The sequence below is a fragment of the Ochlerotatus camptorhynchus genome, unplaced genomic scaffold, assembly GCF_037179485.1.
Source record: "Ochlerotatus camptorhynchus isolate MF236.1 unplaced genomic scaffold, CSIRO-AGI_Acam_v1.1 ptg000432l, whole genome shotgun sequence".
NCBI lineage: Eukaryota > Metazoa > Arthropoda > Insecta > Diptera > Culicidae > Ochlerotatus > Ochlerotatus camptorhynchus.
Genome location: NW_027040918.1, coordinates 8,417,368 through 8,438,302, shown reverse-complemented (window position 1 = coordinate 8,438,302; position 20,935 = coordinate 8,417,368). Strand labels below are relative to the sequence as shown.

The 20,935-nt window shown below is 39.6% G+C and overlaps 1 protein-coding gene across 1 annotated transcript in view; it reads left to right on the top strand.

The window, feature by feature from the left end:
• The window catches only part of LOC135711400 (cytochrome b5-related protein-like), a 44,706-nt gene extending 23,771 nt beyond the window's left edge, over positions 1-20,935 (top strand). The window contains exons 2-6 of the mRNA XM_065234277.1: positions 19,177-19,482; positions 19,545-19,936; positions 19,999-20,193; positions 20,258-20,479; positions 20,547-20,935. Coding sequence (XP_065090349.1) covers positions 19,183-19,482; positions 19,545-19,936; positions 19,999-20,193; positions 20,258-20,479; positions 20,547-20,841 — 1,404 coding nt within the window. The 5' untranslated portion in view covers positions 19,177-19,182 and the 3' untranslated portion in view covers positions 20,842-20,935. The remainder of the gene's footprint in view (positions 1-19,176; positions 19,483-19,544; positions 19,937-19,998; positions 20,194-20,257; positions 20,480-20,546) is intronic.

The following is a 20,935-nucleotide window of genomic DNA, read 5'->3' as shown; positions in this document are numbered from 1 at the left end:
CATCATCGAGTTGAAAGTTGGAAATACGCCATGTAAGAAGAAACGTTTTTGATGATATGAAGTGATATTTTCTTCTACTTTTTCGTGTTTATCGAGTAGTTTGTGAACTGTTCTCTCTATATGTGCCAAAATATGGTTTGTTTACATTTTGGCTCTTCCGCCCCTTTCAAATGTTAGTCTAGAACTAGCCTACGGCTAAAAATCACAAAAATAAAGAAAAAAAAAAAAATATATCATACCACGTAGTCCTACGTCATCATTGCGTACAACCCCATTGGGCTGTCCCTTGTAGTTTTTCAATATTTAAAGTACCGTCTTCTGATAGGGAAAACATGCGTGCCTGATGCGTTTTAATAATATGGAACCTTTACTCTCTTCTCCTAATTTAAAACTAATGAAGGAGCTACTGAAAACAAAAAACGTAGTTTTTGGCAATTGTTTTATCCCATAACATGCATGGCGTTTTTGTGTACTGAGGTGCAAATCAACAATAAAATGTGTGATGAAATACCTTCAGCTCCTATTGTAGTCCATGTCGATGTCGAATTTAGTGCACATTGATCACAGCAAAATAGCTCAACATTGATCAACCCAAGGCAGTCATATAGGGGAAAATCTGTCAATTCTTACCTTGACCTTACCGAAAATGATTAAAAACTGTTTATAATCCCTGCTAAACATTAACTTAAATGGTTATGGAACTTGTCATGAACGTATGTGTGATAAAGTTTTAACCTTAAGTATTATGGTTCTTTGGAAGTGAACCTTACACATAATGGGTTGTTAAGAACCATTACCATCCAAAATAGTTGTTTACTCCATACATTTTCGGAGAGAGGACTATATTAGAACCTTTTTACTTATGGTTTGAGAACTTCAATGGTAATGGTTATGGTAGTCAGTAAGGTCCATTAATGGTTTTGTATTATCGGGCAACTTTACGTAGAATATATCGCGACCAATTCACGATATATTTCACTTAAAGTTGATCGAAGTTACAAAACCATCTATGAGCCTTACCGACTACTATAATCATTACCATTAATGTTCTCAAATCATAAATAAAATGATTCCAATATAATTCCTTTCCCAAAAAAATGTATGGAGAAAACTAGCATTTGAAATGGTAATGGTTCTTAACAACCCATTATTTGCAAGTTCACTTCCAAAAAATTATATTACATAAGGTTAAAACTTTATCACACAAACGTTCATGTAAAGTTCCATTACCATTTCAGTTAAAGTTTTGCAGTGATTATAAACAATTTGTTACCATTTTTGGTAGGGTCAAGTAATGGTTCGCATTTATGCGCACAGTTCGAAAAAGTAGTGTAAATTTCTGTTCAGTATGATGCACATAAATGGAGCGTCACATATCATATAAGTTTACATTATATATCATGTAAAGTTCTGAGACATTTCATGCAATGTAGCAAATATTGTATACAAAAGCCCATTGTTGTAAACAACATTGTTTACAAGTTGCTCGGTTGCGTGAAATGAAATACAAGTTTACGGGAATGAATGTTTACATCACTATTAAAATTCAGAATTTTTATCTGTGCGGGTACATCAAATTTAAATACATTATCTCATGCGTAAGATGAACGGTGGTCTGATTGTGCTAACATGAATTGTCGCGAGTTTTGAACTATAACCGAAACATTGAAATACTTGAAAAAAATTATATAAAGTATAATAATCAAAAATGCATGACATACATCAATTTTGCGTAGTTCTGCGTCATACTGCGGTCGTGTCTAGGACACAACCCTTTAATTTTTTTTTTTAATTCTTTATTATAGAGATTTTTAGCAGTAGGCCCCAAGCTAACTTGATTCTTAATAAATTGTACCTGATAAACTTTGAATATGAAGATATTTTAAATAATGTATACCAGCGGTTCTAAAACTTTTTTCGATTGTGACCGACTTTTTGGAATTGTATAAGCTCGCGACCCACCAATATTTTTATAGTTAAAATTGTAGTTAAGTTAAACAGGCTTACGTGAAAATCGAGGGTTCTAGAATCGGGAAAATGACTCTTGAAACGCCTTAAATAGTCCTAAAACTTTGTAGGTTTATTAAAGCCAAAAATCAATAGATCCACCAAAATGACTCTAAAAACGCCTAAAATAGCGGATTACAATAAGCGATGTCAAATTTTACTTGGAAAATTGCAATCGAATTTGGATTACCAGAAGCGAAGTCAAATTTTACATGGAAATGTGAATTTTGGTTTACGAGAAGCGAAGTCAAATTTTACTTTGAAAAGCACAATCAAATTTGGATCACGAGAAGTGAAGTCCAATTTTACTTGAAAAATAGCAATCGAATTTGGATCACGAGTAGCGAAGTCAAATTTTACATGGAAAAGTACAAACAAATTTGGATCACGAGAAGCGAAGTCAAATTTTACTTGGAAAGTGCAATCAAATTTGGATCACGAGAAGTGAAGTCAAATTTTACTTGGAAAAGCGCAAAAAAATTGGATCACGAAAAACGAAGTCAAATTTTACTTGGAAAAGCGCAAACGAATTTGGATCACGAGAAGCGAAGTCAAATTTTAATTGGTAAAGTGCAAACGAATTTGGATCACGAGAAGCGAAGTCAAATTTTAATTGGTAAAGTGCAAACGAATTTGGATCACGAGAAGCGAAGTCAAATTTGACTTGGAAAGTGCAATCGAATTTGGATCACGAGAAGTGAAGTCAAATTTTACTTGGAAAATTGCAATCAAATTTGGATCACGAGAAGCGAAATCAAATTTTACTTTGAAAAGCGCAAACAAATTTGGATCACGAGAGGCGGAGTCAAATTTTGCTTGGAAAAGCGCAAAAAAATTGGATCACGAAAAACAAAGTCAAATTTTACTTGGAAAAGCGCAAACGAATTTGGATCACGAGAAGCGAAGTCAAATTTTACTTTGAAAAGCGCAAACAAATTTGTATCACGAGAAGTGAAGTCAAATTTTACTTGGAAATTGCAATCGAATTTGGATCACGAGAAGCGAAGTCAAATTTTAATTGGTAAAGTGCAAACGAATTTGGATCACGAGAAGCGAAGTCAAATTTTACTTTGAAAAGCGCAATCAAATTTGGATCATGAGAAGTGGGTTTATATTTCCTACCACCATCAGGTTTAAAACCTTTACTAAGGATTTTTCATATGTTAAGATACTTTATTATTAATTCTGGGGGCGTAGTGGTTAACATCCATACCTCTCACGCCAAAGTCACGAGTTCAAATCTCACCCCCGGACAAGTCACGAATGACCCAAGAGTGTTAAAGTGACTATAATAAAAAAAAAAAAAAAAAAATATTATTAATTCTAAATTTTAGCCGTTATAAGCATTTACACATAGGTGTAAGTTTCAACTCAGGTTTGATTCCATATAATTTTAAAAATTGAATTCCTGTGACCCACTTATGGGCAGCTGAGGTATACATATTTTATCAATAATTGCTATTAACACTCACTTTTTTAGGCAAATCAGCTAGGATTGCCTCGAGATCATTTCAGATTTGGGATGAAGAGATTGACAATTACTCATTTTTTTTTTTGGAAATGTAGTATATGACTTCAGCCAAAACCCATCATTATTATTATTGAATAACATTATTAAACATTTAGTACAACCAGGCTCATATTGAACTTTCTCGGAAACTGCCCGACTTCTCCTTCTGAATATGAATTACGGTCTACATCCAACACCCAACATTAGACAAGTAGGGAAATTTCCTTTTACGAAAATTTACACTGGCTGAAGCGATCAGACCGAAGTAGTTTTTTTTTCCCTAACTGTGACCTTGACATTTGTTACCTAGGGGATTAGATTTTGATAAGTCTTTAGTGGGAATGGCACTGAAGAAGTCTGCACATTGTAGTCGAAATGCGTATCTGTTATGGTCATGGATACCTAAATGAAGTAAGTGGAGTGAAATGGAAGATAACCTTTTTTGCTGCTGTATGATAATTTAAATTAAGTGAATAGTGATAAAATTTCCAAAATAGCGGAGCGCAAAAAAAGTGCATCCTACTTTTTGCTAGGATGCAGTGGCTCACACCAATTTTGACGTGTAAGTTTTTGATTTTAAAGCATTCAGCCCCGCTTGACCATCTGAGCAAATACATATGTTTGCATTTATATAATTCCTTTTTATGCAAATTACTACACATTTTAAGATGGCATATATTTTAGCTTGAAATACCGTTGGCCATTCTCCTATTGACACTGAAAAGTTAACCACAGGACCGGTTATTTCAGCACTCACTTTAATGTCTTATTGCTAGTAGACCTGTGCGTCGATCAAAATATTTTCGGCGGCGGCGTGGGTCGGTGTGAGTTTATTTTTAATGATTTAGAAAAAAATACTTTCCAAACCAATCGCACATGGACAAAAAATGTAACCCACATTTGAGTTCAGATTACTCAAAATCTTTAAAACGGTCACTTATAATTTCAGTAAATTTTCCGATACTTTTCCGGAGAAAACTTCTCGAATATGGGGAAAATTAAAAAAAAAAATGTGCACAGGTTAGAAGTGAACTAGTCTACAGACTATAAACAAAATCAGTTTCCATCATATTCGAGAAGTTTTCCTCGGAAAATCGTCGGAAAGTTTACTCATTCTATGAGTGACCTACGTTTTCGTAACCTGAACTCAAATATGAGTAACTTTTACTAAATTTTCAGTCCTTCTCATTGGTCGTGCATGCGGAATTCGTTTAGAAAAATATGTCAAGTGCTTGTTAAGATTGCAGGGGGTGGAGTCATATGGCAACCCTTTTATTAAGTATGAGAAAAGTACGTTACGTAGGGGTGGATAGTATTTAAAAGCAATCTGTTGCATTATGTAACATTTTAATGGCCCCTGAGTTCAAGTTCCGCCAGAAGCTGCTTAGAATGCTCTTCAATTATGTTACCGGAACTTTCAAGTTCTTATAACAACTTAAAAATGAGGCTACTTAGACCATCTTCAACCAACCTGCTTACCCAAGTAACGATAGGCACGTTATTTCGCCTTTTTGGCTATATACAGCTGATCAACGGCTATCCCAGTGTTTGCAAGTTCTGATGAGGCCCAAAAGGTGAAATAACGTGCCTATGGTTACTTGGGTACGCCTCAAATAGCCTTTTATCAGAACTTTTGGTTACTTGGGTAGTGTAATTCAAAAGCGATACTTCTTCATTCCTTTATTTAACGTCAGTCTCTGTTCCGCAATCTAGTGCCAATCACCGACGGACATCGATTGCCATCCATTGACGGCTATCGAATGTGCAGGAAGGCAGCTTAAACACCTGCGTAGGATATCACATCCATTCAACACACATGGGCCGGGCTTTATTTCCCTTCCGAAGGAAGACGTGACCAGAGATTTCTATGGGGAAATGGAGAGATGTAGGGGAAATGGATGTAATGTCGGCCTAAATGCCCCTAATTTGGGCCCATACATGAATTCAGCAATCGACTAAATTTTCAATGGGAACCAAAATTATCCATTAGTACCGTCCCAATGACGCGTTCATCAGGATATTATTGATAAATAGCAGATTTTTAGCGATGGGCCCAATCTTTCCCCTGTATGAAATTTATATGATACTATAAAATATGATACGTTATAATTCATATAGTTTCTGCAGTTGATGGTTAATTTTACATATACAAATGGTACTGCTAACGGCAACAGCGAACTTGGAACTTACCATTTTTCTATGATATAAAACCTTTGCCCGGCACCTTCACTGGATCTTCATGTCCACCGTCTATCACTGCCTGCAAAAATATCTAATAGCAATTACCTGTGCTGTGATACTTCCTTCTACCAAAACAAATTTTCTTGCATTGCTAAGGTCATCTGGTCCACCGAGCACTCAGAATGAGCGGGTCGTACATTATTGGATCGATGGAGAAAATTAGTATTATATGGTGTTCTATGCAAAGTGTGAAAGGAGAATGAAAGAAATACAAAAGGGATTAGTTTCAAGAAGTGACAGTTTCATCGGATTCCCCAACTAACCATACTCAAAAAAGTATATACAAGCTATATTGAGACTAAATGGTTACTTGGGTACTCATATGGCCGTCAGAACACACTAAGATTCTGTTTTCTGTAAAACTTTGAGCTTGATTTTAAAAGCTATTGAATTTGAAAATAATTTCAAAACATGTTCAACTTTGTTTAACCAACCATCATTAAATCAAATCTTGTCATTTTAGTGGATATTTAGTTTCAAAGTAGCTGAATATCAATTGAATTGAATTGCATAAATTTTACCGAACAGTTCAGGTTTTCAGATTTCGGTAAATATTACTGAAGTCGGCGATAATTTCTAAGTGTGAATGGTTCGTCGATATTTCTTTATGTTTTGATTTTATCCTAACGTTACCTCAATTTTATATGATATGCGTGATAATGTTCGCACCATTGAGCAATGTCAAAATGAAAAAAATTCTCAAAAATTTCGTTTTCGAGTTTTTTTATTTATTTAAAGGGGGGATGTTTTTCAGAGTCTTAAACTATGTTAATCATCGATCGAGTTTCCACTTGCTGCAATTACGGCCTCCACACGCTTCCGGAATGCACGGCAGGTTCTAATAATGTAGTCTGGATGCATTTCTCTCCAGGTACGGGTCAATGTTTGTCTGAGGCTTGCTGTACTCGGGTGGCGTTTAGAACAGGCCTTGGCCTTCATGACGCGCCATATTGAATAATCCAGCGGATTAAGATCGGGGCTGGATGGCGGCCACATATCCTTCGCCCAGAACGGAAAATGTTGCTAGAACTGAACTTCTGAGTGCGGTTCGAGGTGTGGCACAGAACCCCATCTTGTTGAAATACAACATTTTGCTTCGGACCGTACTGTTCTTTGATCCACGGAAGAACATACTTACTTAAAATCCCAATGTATACCTCCGTGTTGACCTTGTCGCCTTCTGGAATGAACACCGGGTCCATTTTTTTTGCCATCGGAAGCCACCAATCCAAACACCATAACGCTAGCAGGATGCTTGGTCAGATACACGTTCTTGTGCTCTACGGCCACGTCTTTTACCGGAAGAGAAATAATATACCGGTTGGTTCTGGAATTTGGTACGGGATCGACGGTAAACATGCTCTCGTCGGTGAACAAGATTACCGGATTTTTTCGCTTATGGAAGTTCAAGATTTTCTTGCATCGTTCGACTCCTAGCTCCCGGATGCGGTTGGTAATCATGTGAGTTTTTTTCCGTGCCCTCGACTTCGCCCTGCAATCTTCCTTTACGATCTTTCGTGCCGTAAAGTCATTGATCTCGTGTTCCTTTGCCATTTTCCTTATTGAACGCATTGGGTTCATCCGAATCTTCCTTTTGATAGCAGCGATAACCCTCGGAACCTGAGCTGACCTCGAACGACCACCTTTGCGGATAATTGTGCTTTCTTTTCTTGGTCTAAAACCCTTTTGACGGTCCACCGGGACACTCCCACGGTGATTGAAAAGGGCTTTTTGCGACATTTGCGCGTGGGACAAATCACGAATACGCTGCCCCTTCGTCATTGTGCAACTGTCAAACTAATAACGAATTCGTTTAATATCGGGGGTGGAACCAGTTCCAACCCAGTGCGAAAACGAACTTTTTGTCAGTGCGAACCTCAACCTGAGCTAGGTTTTAAAAACAAACGAGCAAACTGACGTTTGTCAGAAAACAAGCAGACCCAATCCTGATACCCGATCCAGGTTGGAACTGAATAATAAACGAATTCGCTATAAGTAAATCATTTTCTTTTATACACAGCTTACTACGGTATGAGCTATAGGTTACGTGCATGCAAAGAAAACCAAGGCATTGTATGCACAGGTGAACGGGAACGGGAAAAAAAATAATTGATTATGCGCGCCACAAGTGGCGGTACTACCAACTAAGAAACAATTAAATTTACCGTTAAATGCTATTTCGATGAACATTTTGAGAGTGTTATGTCTACTTGTCTGTGATCATATATTCTCTATCGCAACTTCGGGTAATCCGCGAAAGTAGGTATTTGCATTTTTCTCAGCCACTTCCAACTCTCACATACTCGAAATGTGCCACGACCAAATCGGCGCTCTCTGAGCGCTTTGGGCATGAAAGAGCGATTTGAGTAATTTTCGGAATTGGCTTGATGAAGACTTTGGTATCGAAGAATTCATGCAACAGGCTCAGAATGTTGCTTGAACCTCGGCATTTCACTATCGATAATAAAGTAGGTGATCCCCATGCCAACACCATTGAGAAGCCTTTGTTATTAGCAAGACTAACCGCTTATATTCGAAAGGAGCTGAAAGTAGCTAAAGTTATCGGGCACATTTAAAAAAATCCGGATCAGCGCGGAATGATGTCAGCAGAAGGGAATTTTAGTGTTCTCATCGAAACTGGATTGAGTAGGTTTCATAATGGGGAATCACCATCAAGATTTCTGCCTTACGATGTAATCGAGGCAGCGAAAAAAATATGTGCCCCACCCAGTGAAATCTGTGAAAAGTTTCTTGATATTATAATAGCTACAATGCATTGGTTGAACTTATGAAAGCTGTCAATGAAATTGAAGAAGATTTTGTTCATGATGATATGGTAACAGGAGAAGGATCAAGAAATTCGTGGATTTTATTTAACTTTAATCATAGTACTACTCTATATTATGTTTTCTATTTAGAGATGATGCTAAAAGAAATAAACAGATTTAAAAAATATTATAACCTGATCAAATGTAAGTTTTTACTTTTTTCTACGGTGTACCCTGTATAAAACCAATCGTTAATTATCTTTGCATTAAATTTCGAACTATCTTCTAGATTTTATTCTTTGTATTCTTGAAGGTCTAGCCTATTTCAAAATATTATCAATACATTTAAAACAACAGTAAGTTAAGCCCTTTTCAAAAGCTGGACGAATTTTGAATTCGAAATCTCCCATAGTGGCATGTCAACATTATCAATATCACTTCTTTATCATTATGTTGACTTTCTGTGCTGTTGTAGAGGCAGGCAAATTAATGTAAATCTAGGTTGGAGACTGCTCTCAGTTTTGTAGAATATTTGATTTGAGAATCTATTTGAAGTCAGCTTGGATCAATGCGCATTAGTTAGCAGCTCAGCGTAAACCTCGCAGAAATTTGCAAAAACAGGTTAAGAACGAATCACCCTCGTCATCTAGCCGCAGTAAGATCGTTCATCTCGTAAATTCATTTCCCGGAACAAAACAAAGCTCAAGAAACAAGTTTTTCCATGTCTTAAGCAGGAAATATTCTCTATCTAGCAGCTTTTGCGTTCACCCAGAAGTGGAGCGGAATATGTGTGACGATCGAAACGACTTTTTAATACCAGCAGCTCAGAGTTCTGTTTAGAGATTTGCTCTGATTTTGGTGACGATCGGACAGTTTTGAATGGAATTTCATAGCGAAGTTGCTAGCTCACGCGAAGGTCATCGGATTTGGTTCTGCTGCTACTAGTGTCGCCAACTCTAATTGCTGGACTTAGGGAAATCCACACCGGTCAGTTGATCAGTAATCCAAAAATTAAAACTTCAAATAGTGCTCCATCATCGTTACTTACGTACTTTTGCTTCCAACAGAGTGGAAATGTTTTGGGATTCTTCGTTCCGGCTGGATAAATCGGTTTATGTGTGAAGGGGTAAACGGACGGAGCACGATGCCAAGCTACACGTGTTCATTCATCGAGGTGTTCTTTGTCTGCCACGTCAGAAGTTGCAAATTAGCTTCAGCGATGCGGTGTGAATAAAGCGCCAGTGTATGCTATTGTGCTGATTGTGATTGATTGATTTTCGTTGCATCGAGAAGGCTATAATTGTACTGCTCATCTGGCTCTTTAGAATTTGATTAACTTGCAGATTGCATCGTGTTAATTTATTTGCATTACAGAATTTTGACTGTCACTCTGTAGATACATTGTGTGTGTGTGTGTGCGTTTGTTTTGTAGTACGGAACAAAACCTTCAAAAGACTGACGAGCCGTGGGAAGTTTATCGACCTTGACATCCTGTTGACGACATTCAACAAATGGGGTATCTTTGATAATGCGGGTAACTTTGATAGTAGAATATAATGAATTACATTTACTCTCTGCACTTTTTACGAATTGGAAATATTGGTTCCATATTGTAGCTTAGGGAGTTTTTATACAGTATGTGATACATCTTTTCCAAACACATTAAGCAATATTTTTCTTGTGAAAAATCAATCACTTATGAAATATATCTCCGATATAGCCATCACAAATGCAATTTTGTTTCTTAATGCTTTTGATGTTTTCTGATGATATACTAATTCAAATTTTAATATTTCTTGAACTAAATTATTGGAATATCACGCATGTTTTTCAACATTCATCGAGCATTATCAAAGTAACCGCAAATCAAAAAACTGATGTTCGGACACAAAACTAAAACAAATAGTTCAAATGCAATAATTTCCGTTAAACATATTACTAACGAATTGACTCTAGGATGCTCAGTGTTTTCAATAAATTAAATTTGAAAAACATTAATTGCTGTTTAAAATATTAGAACATACTTTAAAAAACTTTCAATATTACCCCGTTTTACGGTACAACATTCTCCGTGTTGATGACCACTCCACTAAGGGTATCATCTATTTACGTTACCACACTCTGGGCAGCGGTGTGACCTTCCGTGTGCGATGAGATGTAGCAACCGTGACCAGAAAGGGATTGTGCCATGTGAAAGTTTATCTCTCCATTAGGGTGTCCCAAAATAGCATTTTGTCATTAAACTTGGGAGTTCAACTGTTGCTTAGCAACTGGTATAGATGGGATAGATTACGTTTATTTCTGTTAATATTTTTTTGTAAATTAATTTTATTGTACAGGCTCCATCGAATAAACTTTATACAGAGCCAAATTATCATTTGTGTTTGTGTTACATTATTAATATCTTAAATCTAAAGTTAAAGGAATTGAACCAAGTACTCGCGGTCGTCTCGAGGTTACTGGAGATTAACAGTTTCATGGATGGGGAGAGGGAGAAGGAGGTTTGAAATATGATTTACGATACAAATATTTCATTATTCCTAAAACATGAACTTATTCCTATTCAACTTGATATCGGCACTGTAATTACACTACTATTACAAGACAAACACTAAAAAAACACACACACACAACCACAATACAAACTAAACACAAGGTTAATCAAACTTACAATCTAAGGTTAATATTCTACAAGAAAACATAAATGGGCTTCATAAACTCAAGATCGCGTCCAGCCACAACATCCCGAACTGGAACATTAGGTTGTCTACCTCGAGCCCGAAGGGAATCATATAGCTCAGATCTGACTTCATGATGCTCAGCACAAGACCAAATAATGTGATCTGCGTCCTGGTAACCTTGTCCACATCCACAGAGATTGCTGTCCCCCAGCCCAACACGGAACAAGTGCGCGTTTAACGAATAGTTATTGGACATGAGGCGAGACATCACACGAATGAAGTCTCGACCCACATCCAACCCCTTGAACCAAGGACTCTTCGACACCTTAGGAATGATCGAATATAGCCATCGTTCCAAACTCCCTTCACTCCACTTATTCTGCCAGCTGACGAGTGACTGTTGATGATAAATGAAGAAAAATTCATCGTAGGCGATTTGTCGATCGTAAATATCGCCTTCCATAGCGACCACCTTAGCAAGTGAGTCAGCCATCTCATTGCCCGGAATCGAGCTATGAGATGGGACCCATGCAAAGGTGATGCAAAAGATCTTAAAGATAAAGCACTTAAAAGCTCTCGTATTTTCATGACAAAATACGAGGAGTGCTTTACCGGCCTCATGGAGCGAATAGCCTCGACAGAACTGAGACTATCCGTAAAAATAAAATAATGATTTGGTGCAAGTGAGGCGATCATTTCTAGCGTATAATGTATTGCCACCAGTTCAGTAACATATACGGAACAAGGACCATGAAGAATTCGAGAGGCGTTATAAATACCAAAACCAGCGGACGCTTCTATTAGTGATCCATATGTGAAGAGCGATCTTGCGGAATCAACTTGGCCAAACTTTGCAGCGAATTGACGGAGCAATCATGGAACGATGATGCTCTGGGATTCCACGAATCTCTTGCGTCATGGATAAATCAAACTGAACAGAATTGTCGAAGTCGGAGAAGCAAACACGATAGGGATTATGTTGTGAAGGACTGACATCCTGTGTACCCGTAGTACAACGACATAAAACGAGTTTGAGGGCTTAGCTCAAGAAGCTCCTCAAAGTTTGCAATCACCAGTGGGTTTATAATTTCACAACGGGTGACGAGCCTGAGGAACAATTTCGAAAACCGATCAGAGAGGGTTTGAGGGTTTAGCTCAAGAAGCTCCTCAAAGTTTGCAATCACCAGTGGGTTTATAATTTCACAACGGGTGACGAGCCTGAGGGACAATTTAGAAAACCGATCAGAGAGTGGCAACATGCCCGCCAACACTTCAAGACTCATCGTATGAGTCGAGTGCATGCATCCTAACGCGATACGAAGACAGCGATACTGGATCCGTTCCAGTTTGCTGATGTGAGTTTTAGCCGCCGACTGGAAGCAGAAACTACCGTACTCTAAAACCGATAAAATCGGTGTCCGGAACAACGTTAGAAGATCTTGCGGATGGGCTCCCCACCACGTTCCGGTAATTGTTCGAAGAAAATCGATCCTTTGTTAGCATTTTCGTCTCAGATACTCAATGTGGGATCTCCATGTGCATTTGGAATCGAACCAGACCCCAAGATATTTGAAAGACATGGAATGAGTGATCGGCCTACTCAAAAGTTGAAGCTTCGATTGTGCTGGGCTATGCTTCCTAGAAAAAACGACCACCTCAGTTTTCTCCGTGGAGAATTCGATACCTAGCTGAATAGCCCAAGTAGACAAATTGTCTAAGGTATCCTGTAAGGGTCCTTGCAGGTCGGCCTCTCTGGGCCCTGTCATAGACACTACTCCGTCATCTGCAAGTTGTCTCAGCGTGCAGTTGTCACTTAGACAATTGTCAATTTCTCTGACGTAGAAATGATACAAAAGGGGGCTTAAACGTGAGCCCTGGGGGAGACCCATGTAGCTAAATCGTGAAGCTGTAGAGTTTCCATGAGAAAAGCTCATATGTTTCTCTGACAGCAAATTGTATAAAAAGTTATTAATTAATCGAGAAAGGCCACAAGTGTGGAGTTTGTCTGAAAGAACTTCAACCGATACTGAATCAAAAGCCCCCTTAATATCCAAGAACCCAGAAGCCATTTGCTCTTTTTTTAGCAAAATCCAGCTGAACTTTTGTGGAAAGCAAAGCAAAACATTCATTCGTTCCTTTGCCCCTACGGAAACCAAACTGAGTATCTGAGAGTAGGTGGTTTGTCTCAACCCATTTGTCCAAGCGGAAAAGGGTCATTTTCTCAAACAATTTTCGAATACACAATAACATCTCGATGGGTCGGTACGAGTTATGATCTGACACGGGTTTTCCAGGCTTTTCAATGACTATAACTCTCACCCGCCTCCAATCATCCGGAACAATATTGAGCTCCAGGAACTGACCAAACAAATTCAACATGCGCCTCTTAGCGACGTATGGGAGGTTCGTCAACAAGTTGAATTTGATCCTATCAGCCCCCGGAGCCGAATTGCCACACGAAAGGAGCGCGGTTGAGAGCTCCACCATTGAAAAAGGTTGACTGATCTCGTCTACCGAATTCGTCGTTTCGCGAGGAATCATCCGTGCCGGCACGGAATCAGGACACACTTTTCGCGCGCACTTGAGAATCCAACGATCTTAGTACTCCTCGCTGTCGTTGTTCGAAGGCCGGTTACGCATCCTTCGCGCTGCGTTCCAAAGCGTATTCATCGACGTTTCGCGTGATAATCCGTCCACGAATTGCCGCCAGTATCCGCATTTCTTGGCTTTGATGAGGCCCTTGAGTTCGCGTTCAAGAGCCGAGTACGCTTCGAAATGCACGGGTGTTCCACGTTTCCGGAAATGCTTAAACGCGGCGGACTTTTTACGATAAACCTCAGTGCATTGCTAAGGAGGTTTCCTACGGAAAGACGTTCCTGAAACCGGCCGAGTTTGAGCTTGAAGCGCGCTGTCCAAGATCATATTGAAGAGGAAGTTATAGTCGGTGGACGCCCTTCTACTGACGTTAGTGCTTCATCTATCACAGTCTTGAACTTTGTCCCATCGATATTACGAACGATCTTTGTCCTATCGTTAACGGGTTCCAACGGATTTAACCCACTAGCTACTGCAAGTTTGATCGGCAAGTGATCACTATCTTGGATCACATTCCACGTGCAATCCAACGATAATGAACTAGAGCAAAGGGTGAGGTCTAATCTACTTTCATTCGAGGATAGGCCAGCCAAACGTGTTACTTCTCCATTGTTAAGAATTGTCATATTGAAGCTGTCGCAGAGGTCATATATCAAAGTAGAACGGTTGTCATCATACAGTTCCCCCATCCTGTACCGTGGGATTTAAAATCTCCCATAATCAACAGTGGAGCAGGAAGTACCGAACAGATATCTGAAAGTTGTTTTCGATTAACAACGGCTCTAGGAGGAATATAAACAGAAGTAATACAAAGGTTCTTACCTTTAATAATAGCCTGACATGCGGACAACTTCAATACCTGGAAATTGTGGAAGATTCACTCTATAAAAGGAATGGCACTTTTTGATCCCCAAAAGTACTCCTCCTCCTCGCGAATCCTCACGATCCAGTCGAATAATGTTAAAATCATAAAAAGGAAGATCTATATCTGAAGAGAGCCAAGTTTCACAAAGAGCAAATGCATCACAATCATTATTGTGAACTAAAAACTTAAACGATTCCAATTTAGGAACAATACTTCGACAATTCCACTGTAGAACAGTAAAATTCTGTTTATTGTTTCTCAAGGACCTAGGCTGCACATTGATGTTTATTTGTTCCAATAAAGCTGGGTAATCAACGAGTGTTGAACTAGGCGAGTGTTGAGAGGTTCTAGGTGTATTAATGAACAACGTTCTCCATAGGGGGTCACGGTAATCGCCGAAGTGCGTAGCGAATGAATCTGCGTTGAACTGACTCGATTCGCTCAACTCCATTATTATAAAAAGGGTTCCAAACAGCTGCGCCATATTCTAATGTAGATCGTACTAGGGAACAGTATAACGATTTAAGGCAGTACACGTCAGTGAAATCCTTAGCTATCGTAAAGATAAACCCCAAAAATCTGGAGGCTATGTCTACCATGATTGAAATGTGCTATTTGAACGTCAGTTGTGAGTCCAAGATAATACCCAGGTACTTCACGTGACCTACTCGTTCAATTGAATTTCCCAGGAGTGTGCACTTGCTAGGATTTACTGTCATGCGGCTCAAGTCATACCAGTCACTGAATCTACCAATCTTACTTTGTAGCAACATAGCGTCAGCATGCGTTTGAATCTTGAGAAAAATCATCAGCGAATGCCAAACGAGGTGTCTCTAGCACAAAGTTCACATCGTTGAAATAAATTTAGAAAATTATTGGCTCGAGGTGACTTCCTTGAGGAATACCTGAAGTTGCTGGGAAAGCGATCGAATTACAATCCTCAATAGACACACTTAGTTGGCGTTCGATAAGATACGACTGGAATCAAGATAGTAGACATTCATTAATCCCTAGCCGTTCCAATTTAGCGATGGTGATAGCGTGATTGATCTTGTCAAATGCTGCTAATAGGTCGGTGTAGATTGCATAGGTCTGATGTCGCACAACTAGGCTTCTCGTAACGTACGAGGTGAAGCATTGCAGGTTAGTAGTCGTTGATCGGTTGGAAACGAATCCGTGTTGGTTTTCATGGAGATACTGCTTACAGTGCGATAACAGTGGCTCCATAACAACTAATTCGAAGAGTTTTGAGATAGCGCACAGCGAGGTGATTCCACGGTAGTTGTCCACATCCGCAGTTCTCAAAGACAATCCGAAGAGATGACTCAGAGGCTTCAGTAAACACGTTAAGTGTTCCTTCAGGAAAACGGACGGTATTCCGTCTGGTCCGGAATTGTGAGACGATTTCAGCCTGGGTGCTACCGATGAGATGAGAGCTTCATCGACCGGGATTTCGTTCAGTACGTGATTGTAGGCGGGTACATTGGAAGTAGCTATAGCAACTTGTTAGGACGATATACTATCGTTGGCAAACACGCTGGAAAATTTGTTCGCGAAGAGCTGGCAAATTTATTCAAGGCTAGATGCAACGTCATCTCCTAACTTCATGGTAGAAGGGTGACCGGACTCTTTACACACTTCCAAAAACTCCGTGGATTGGACTTGAATTCGCGCTGCAGGTTCTGCTGGTAGTGGGAAAAGCTCTCCAGTGTTGCCATTTTGTACGCCAAGTTTAGCCTCACGTAATAGTCTCGAAGTGATATAGTGCGGTATCTCGTAAACCGTCTTAACGCAGTTCTCTTGATGGATTTCATCTTACGAAGACTTTTCGTTTGCCACGGATGACGATCTCGATCTCGATGCACCGTTTTTGGCACATGCCTATCGATAAAATATGACAGAACATTTGCAAAAGTCCGTGCGGCAATTTCCACGTCAGAGCTATCGAGCACAGTTTCCCAATCGATGCTTGATAATACCTCAGCGATGTTTTAACATTTCAATTGATTAGCCTATCAGCGAAGACAACAAATCAAGCTTGATTTGTTGTCTTCGCTATCAGGCTCTTCATATTTGTTTAATTTGTTATTCTAATTTACGTATTCACGTTTTTCAACTAGTTTACAAAATACCCCTTTGGGGTTCATTTTTACTGAATTCAAAAAATAATTTGATAAACTACCCAACTACAAACAATTTAACCTAATTAGCTAGATCGCGATCTCGTGATTTGATCTTGAGTCTGCGGGGGACTGTTGAGGGTCATCATAAGGATCTTGTTCTGGATCCTTTGGAGTTTTAGGTGATGGTACTTTGTACAGCTCTCCCAGATTGGCGTTCCGTATTCATTGTGTTTGTGATTTGTGTTTGAAAGGCAGGCTTGTTTTTAAGGGACAGGGTGGACTTTCTGTTGATAAGTGGATATAGCGACCTAATCAAGATGTTGAACTTGGTGGATGTTTTGTCCACATTGGAACGGAACAGCAACTTTCTATCAAGGGTTAGACTTCACTCGACCATTCAATGGGAGTATTATCAAGGTGGACTTTTATGTTACCACGCGGAAGAAGCCGAGGTGAATTTGAGTGTGGAAATAGTATGGTCTGTGGAACATCCAGGACTGATTGAAATTTTCTCGTCAGAACACCGATCACTCGACCCTTATAGATGATGGCAGTGTCATCCACTAACATTGACAAAATACCACCACCCGGAAGGGGAGAAACATCTGACGTGAAGATGCTGAAGAGGATAGGACCTAGAAGGCTACCCTGGGGAACCCCAGCGTGAACGTTGAACGTATCAGAAGGTGAATTGTTCCAGAAGACCTGGAATGAACAAGGAAGATCGGGAAGTTTTATCGATGCAGTTGGACGAAGTACGGCGACGTCTTGGGGTGCCACGCACAGAATCAAAGCGATTATTTCTGGGCCAACGTGGGGTAGAGCTTGTTGGAACCTTTGAATCAACTTTTGCTGCTAGAGCATTAACAGCTGAATTCAGTTTTTCAATATCCTCCTTCATCGAATCCACCGCATTCGGCGTCACAGAAGTTTGATTGACGTCACGACTCACGATATTGCGGAAGTGGCCGTTTGAAAAAAGCGCCGCACATTGATCGCACATCTAGAGCACGTTATTTGCGTACAACCCAAGTTGATCGAGAACTCAACTAGCACCAGCTACATGAAATCTTCCACTTCACTGAGGTACTCTTCACGAACGCGCACACAATAGAACAAAACACGGTAAACACAGATCAATTTAACACGGTAAAAACTTCGCTTTATTACCAACGGGTTTACGTTTGTTGACAATAGAAATCGCAAACGAATTTAGTTAAATTTTGATATTTAATTTATAAACAATAATTGGCCCGGTATTACCATGTTCCGCTGGTCTGCCTACGTTGATTAATTCTTTTGGAATCCCTTGTACTTTTTCCCTAACGCTTCATATTTCATTCCGTGCTTCTGAGGGAGATAAATCCGCACTAATTTCCGTTCCTGGTTCGATGTTGACTCCTTCCACGCTGGTTGGTGTGGTTGGTCTTAACGAACTATCTGACATTAGCGTTATTATCTTAACATTGACGAAAATCCATATGGGACTGATATGGGATTATAGGCAGTGATCTTTACGGTTAAATTGGTCATGACCAACGAAATTTGATCATATTATTTCATATTCCTTAACCGATTTTCAACGAGCTGCTATTAGATAAGAGAGCCAAACGAAGTGTCAAAGCCAGTACCAATCTAGCAGCGCCTGCACACCAAAAAATTCTGAATTTTACTGGTGATGTAAACATCCATGCATGCAAACATTCATACATGTAAACTTCCTTTTCACGTAAACTAGCAGCTTGCAAGAAATGTTGCAAACAAAAGTGGACAGTTGCATACAATATATCGAATATTGCATGACATGTCTCATAAATTTACACGATCTATAATCTAAACTTGTATGATATATGACGCTCCATTTATGTGCATCATAGTAACGGAAATTTACACTACTTTTTTTTAGCTGTGGATAATCAATGCACTTATTATAAAATATGTTAATTATAGAAACAATACAATGAAAATATTCTTGTCAGACTGTTTAAATATTGCCGATTAAGGGAAAACAATTCGACGCAACTGACACCCACGGCATGCTATTAAAGCTGATAATCTGACGTCAAATGCAAATTTTTCTCTGAATTGGCAATAATTACCTGTGCAATGATATGATGCTGTTGTGATCTGCTCTACTTTGACAGATCATGCAATGAGACGAATTCATGAGGAAAAATAACCAGTCAACTACGATCTTCGCAGTAGTTGAAAAATTCATGGCACGAGCAATGCGTTTTCAAACTTCTTTTGTATGATCCTCATTGTTTTTGTAGCTGAATGGATTCGTTCCACCAAGGTATATTTCGGCACTGCTGTTCGTCAATCTATCCCAATCATGACTTTGCTCCCGTGCTGATTAAGATTTTTTATTTTTTTTTATTTTCAGTTCATCATGGTAAACTGGACTTCGACGACAACAACTGCTACAGTCAATACGGTTGTTACAGATGGTGACAAATTGGCAGCAGCAACGTCTGCTATCAACAATAACAATCCCTCCATTGCACAATCCATCACAGCGAAATACCCCTCCTATTACCGCAATCCTCTGCGAACGAACAATCAATGGTTAAGAGGAAAACGCCGCGATGACGATGCAGAAGGATTGTGGCGAATAAATGACTCGTTGTATGACCTTACCAAATTCATGGACAGTCATCCAGGAGGGGCTGAATGGATTCGTTCCACCAAGGTATAATTAGACGCATCATGTTCTCAATAGGGATATGCATTAAATTGCTTCGTCTGCTTTAGGGAACCGACATCACGGAGGCGTTTGAAGTTCATCACATCGGAACACGACCCGAGCAGCTATTGCCGAAATTTCGCATTCGAACGGCTCAGTCCCCGCGGAACGTCCAGCTGACGTTCCACGAGCATGGATTCTACAAAACACTAAAAAGACGTGTGCGTGATAAGCTTACGGTAATCGACTACCGGCCGGCTCGAACTTCGGAAATGATATTGGATTCACTATTGTGTAGTTCATTCGTCCTAGCGTCCATGGCTATCAATTTTGATAGTTATCTGCTGGCTGCGATTTGTGCATTGTTCATCTCCTGGACCATGATCGCCGCCCACAATTTCTTCCATAGGAAGGACAACTGGCGAATGTTGGCGTTCAATTTAGCATTTTTTAGTTACAGGCAAGTTGTTGGCTAATTAGTACAAGAGTTGACGAGCTCATTTAAAAGTTGTATATTTATAGGGATTGGAGAATATCACATGTGCTTTCACATCATTTGTTTCCCAACTCATTGCTGGATCTGGAGATATCTTTAGTGGAACCCTTCATTTGCTTTCTACCAATACCGTCAAGTAAGAATCTGCTCCAAAGGTTTGGCTCGTGGATCTACGGTCCGGTGTATTATTGTGCAATGTTCTTTGGTGTATTTGTCATACGGTATGTTTGAAGGTACTACTGAAATTTTACGTCTTTTTAATTTATACCCATGATTTTCTTGTAGTATAATCGAATCGGTGATATCGAGGAAGAATACCTTCTACGCAGACAATATCATCCCAGCGGCATTGCCTCTCTTTATGTTGGCTACTAGCAATAGTGGCATTTGGGAAGTACTGAAAATGTGGTTCTTCATTGTACTGGTAGCAAGTTTCGTCTTTGCAGCAATCGGTGTGACTGCAGCTCACCATCATCCAGATGTCGTTCACTCGGGTGATTGGATTCCGTAAGTTTAAATATAACATACTGGAGAAAAATACCGGTTGATCCATTTCTACACTGACTTCCCACAGAACGGACATCGATTTCGGTGTGTACCAGATGGCAGCGATCATCGACCGATCCGATATCAATGGATCGCAGTTCAAGGCGCTGGTCAGCTTCGGTGATCATAGTTTGCATCATTTGTTTCCGACACTAGACCACGGCATACTGCCGCAGCTGTATCCGGTGTTTTTAAAAACGTGTGCTGAATTTCAGCTGGAATACAGAGCTCAGTCCTTGTGGCCGGCAGTTGTTGGTCAGCACCAACAGCTAGCTCGAATCGAGCCTATGGTTTATGTGCCAACGAAAAAGTTTAATCAGTGAAACGTGGTGCGGCACTGCTTTGAGAATCATTGGCTGTGGAAATAAATGGATGCCGAAAGGCTGAAGAAATGTGATTGAACCAGTATTTATAGTG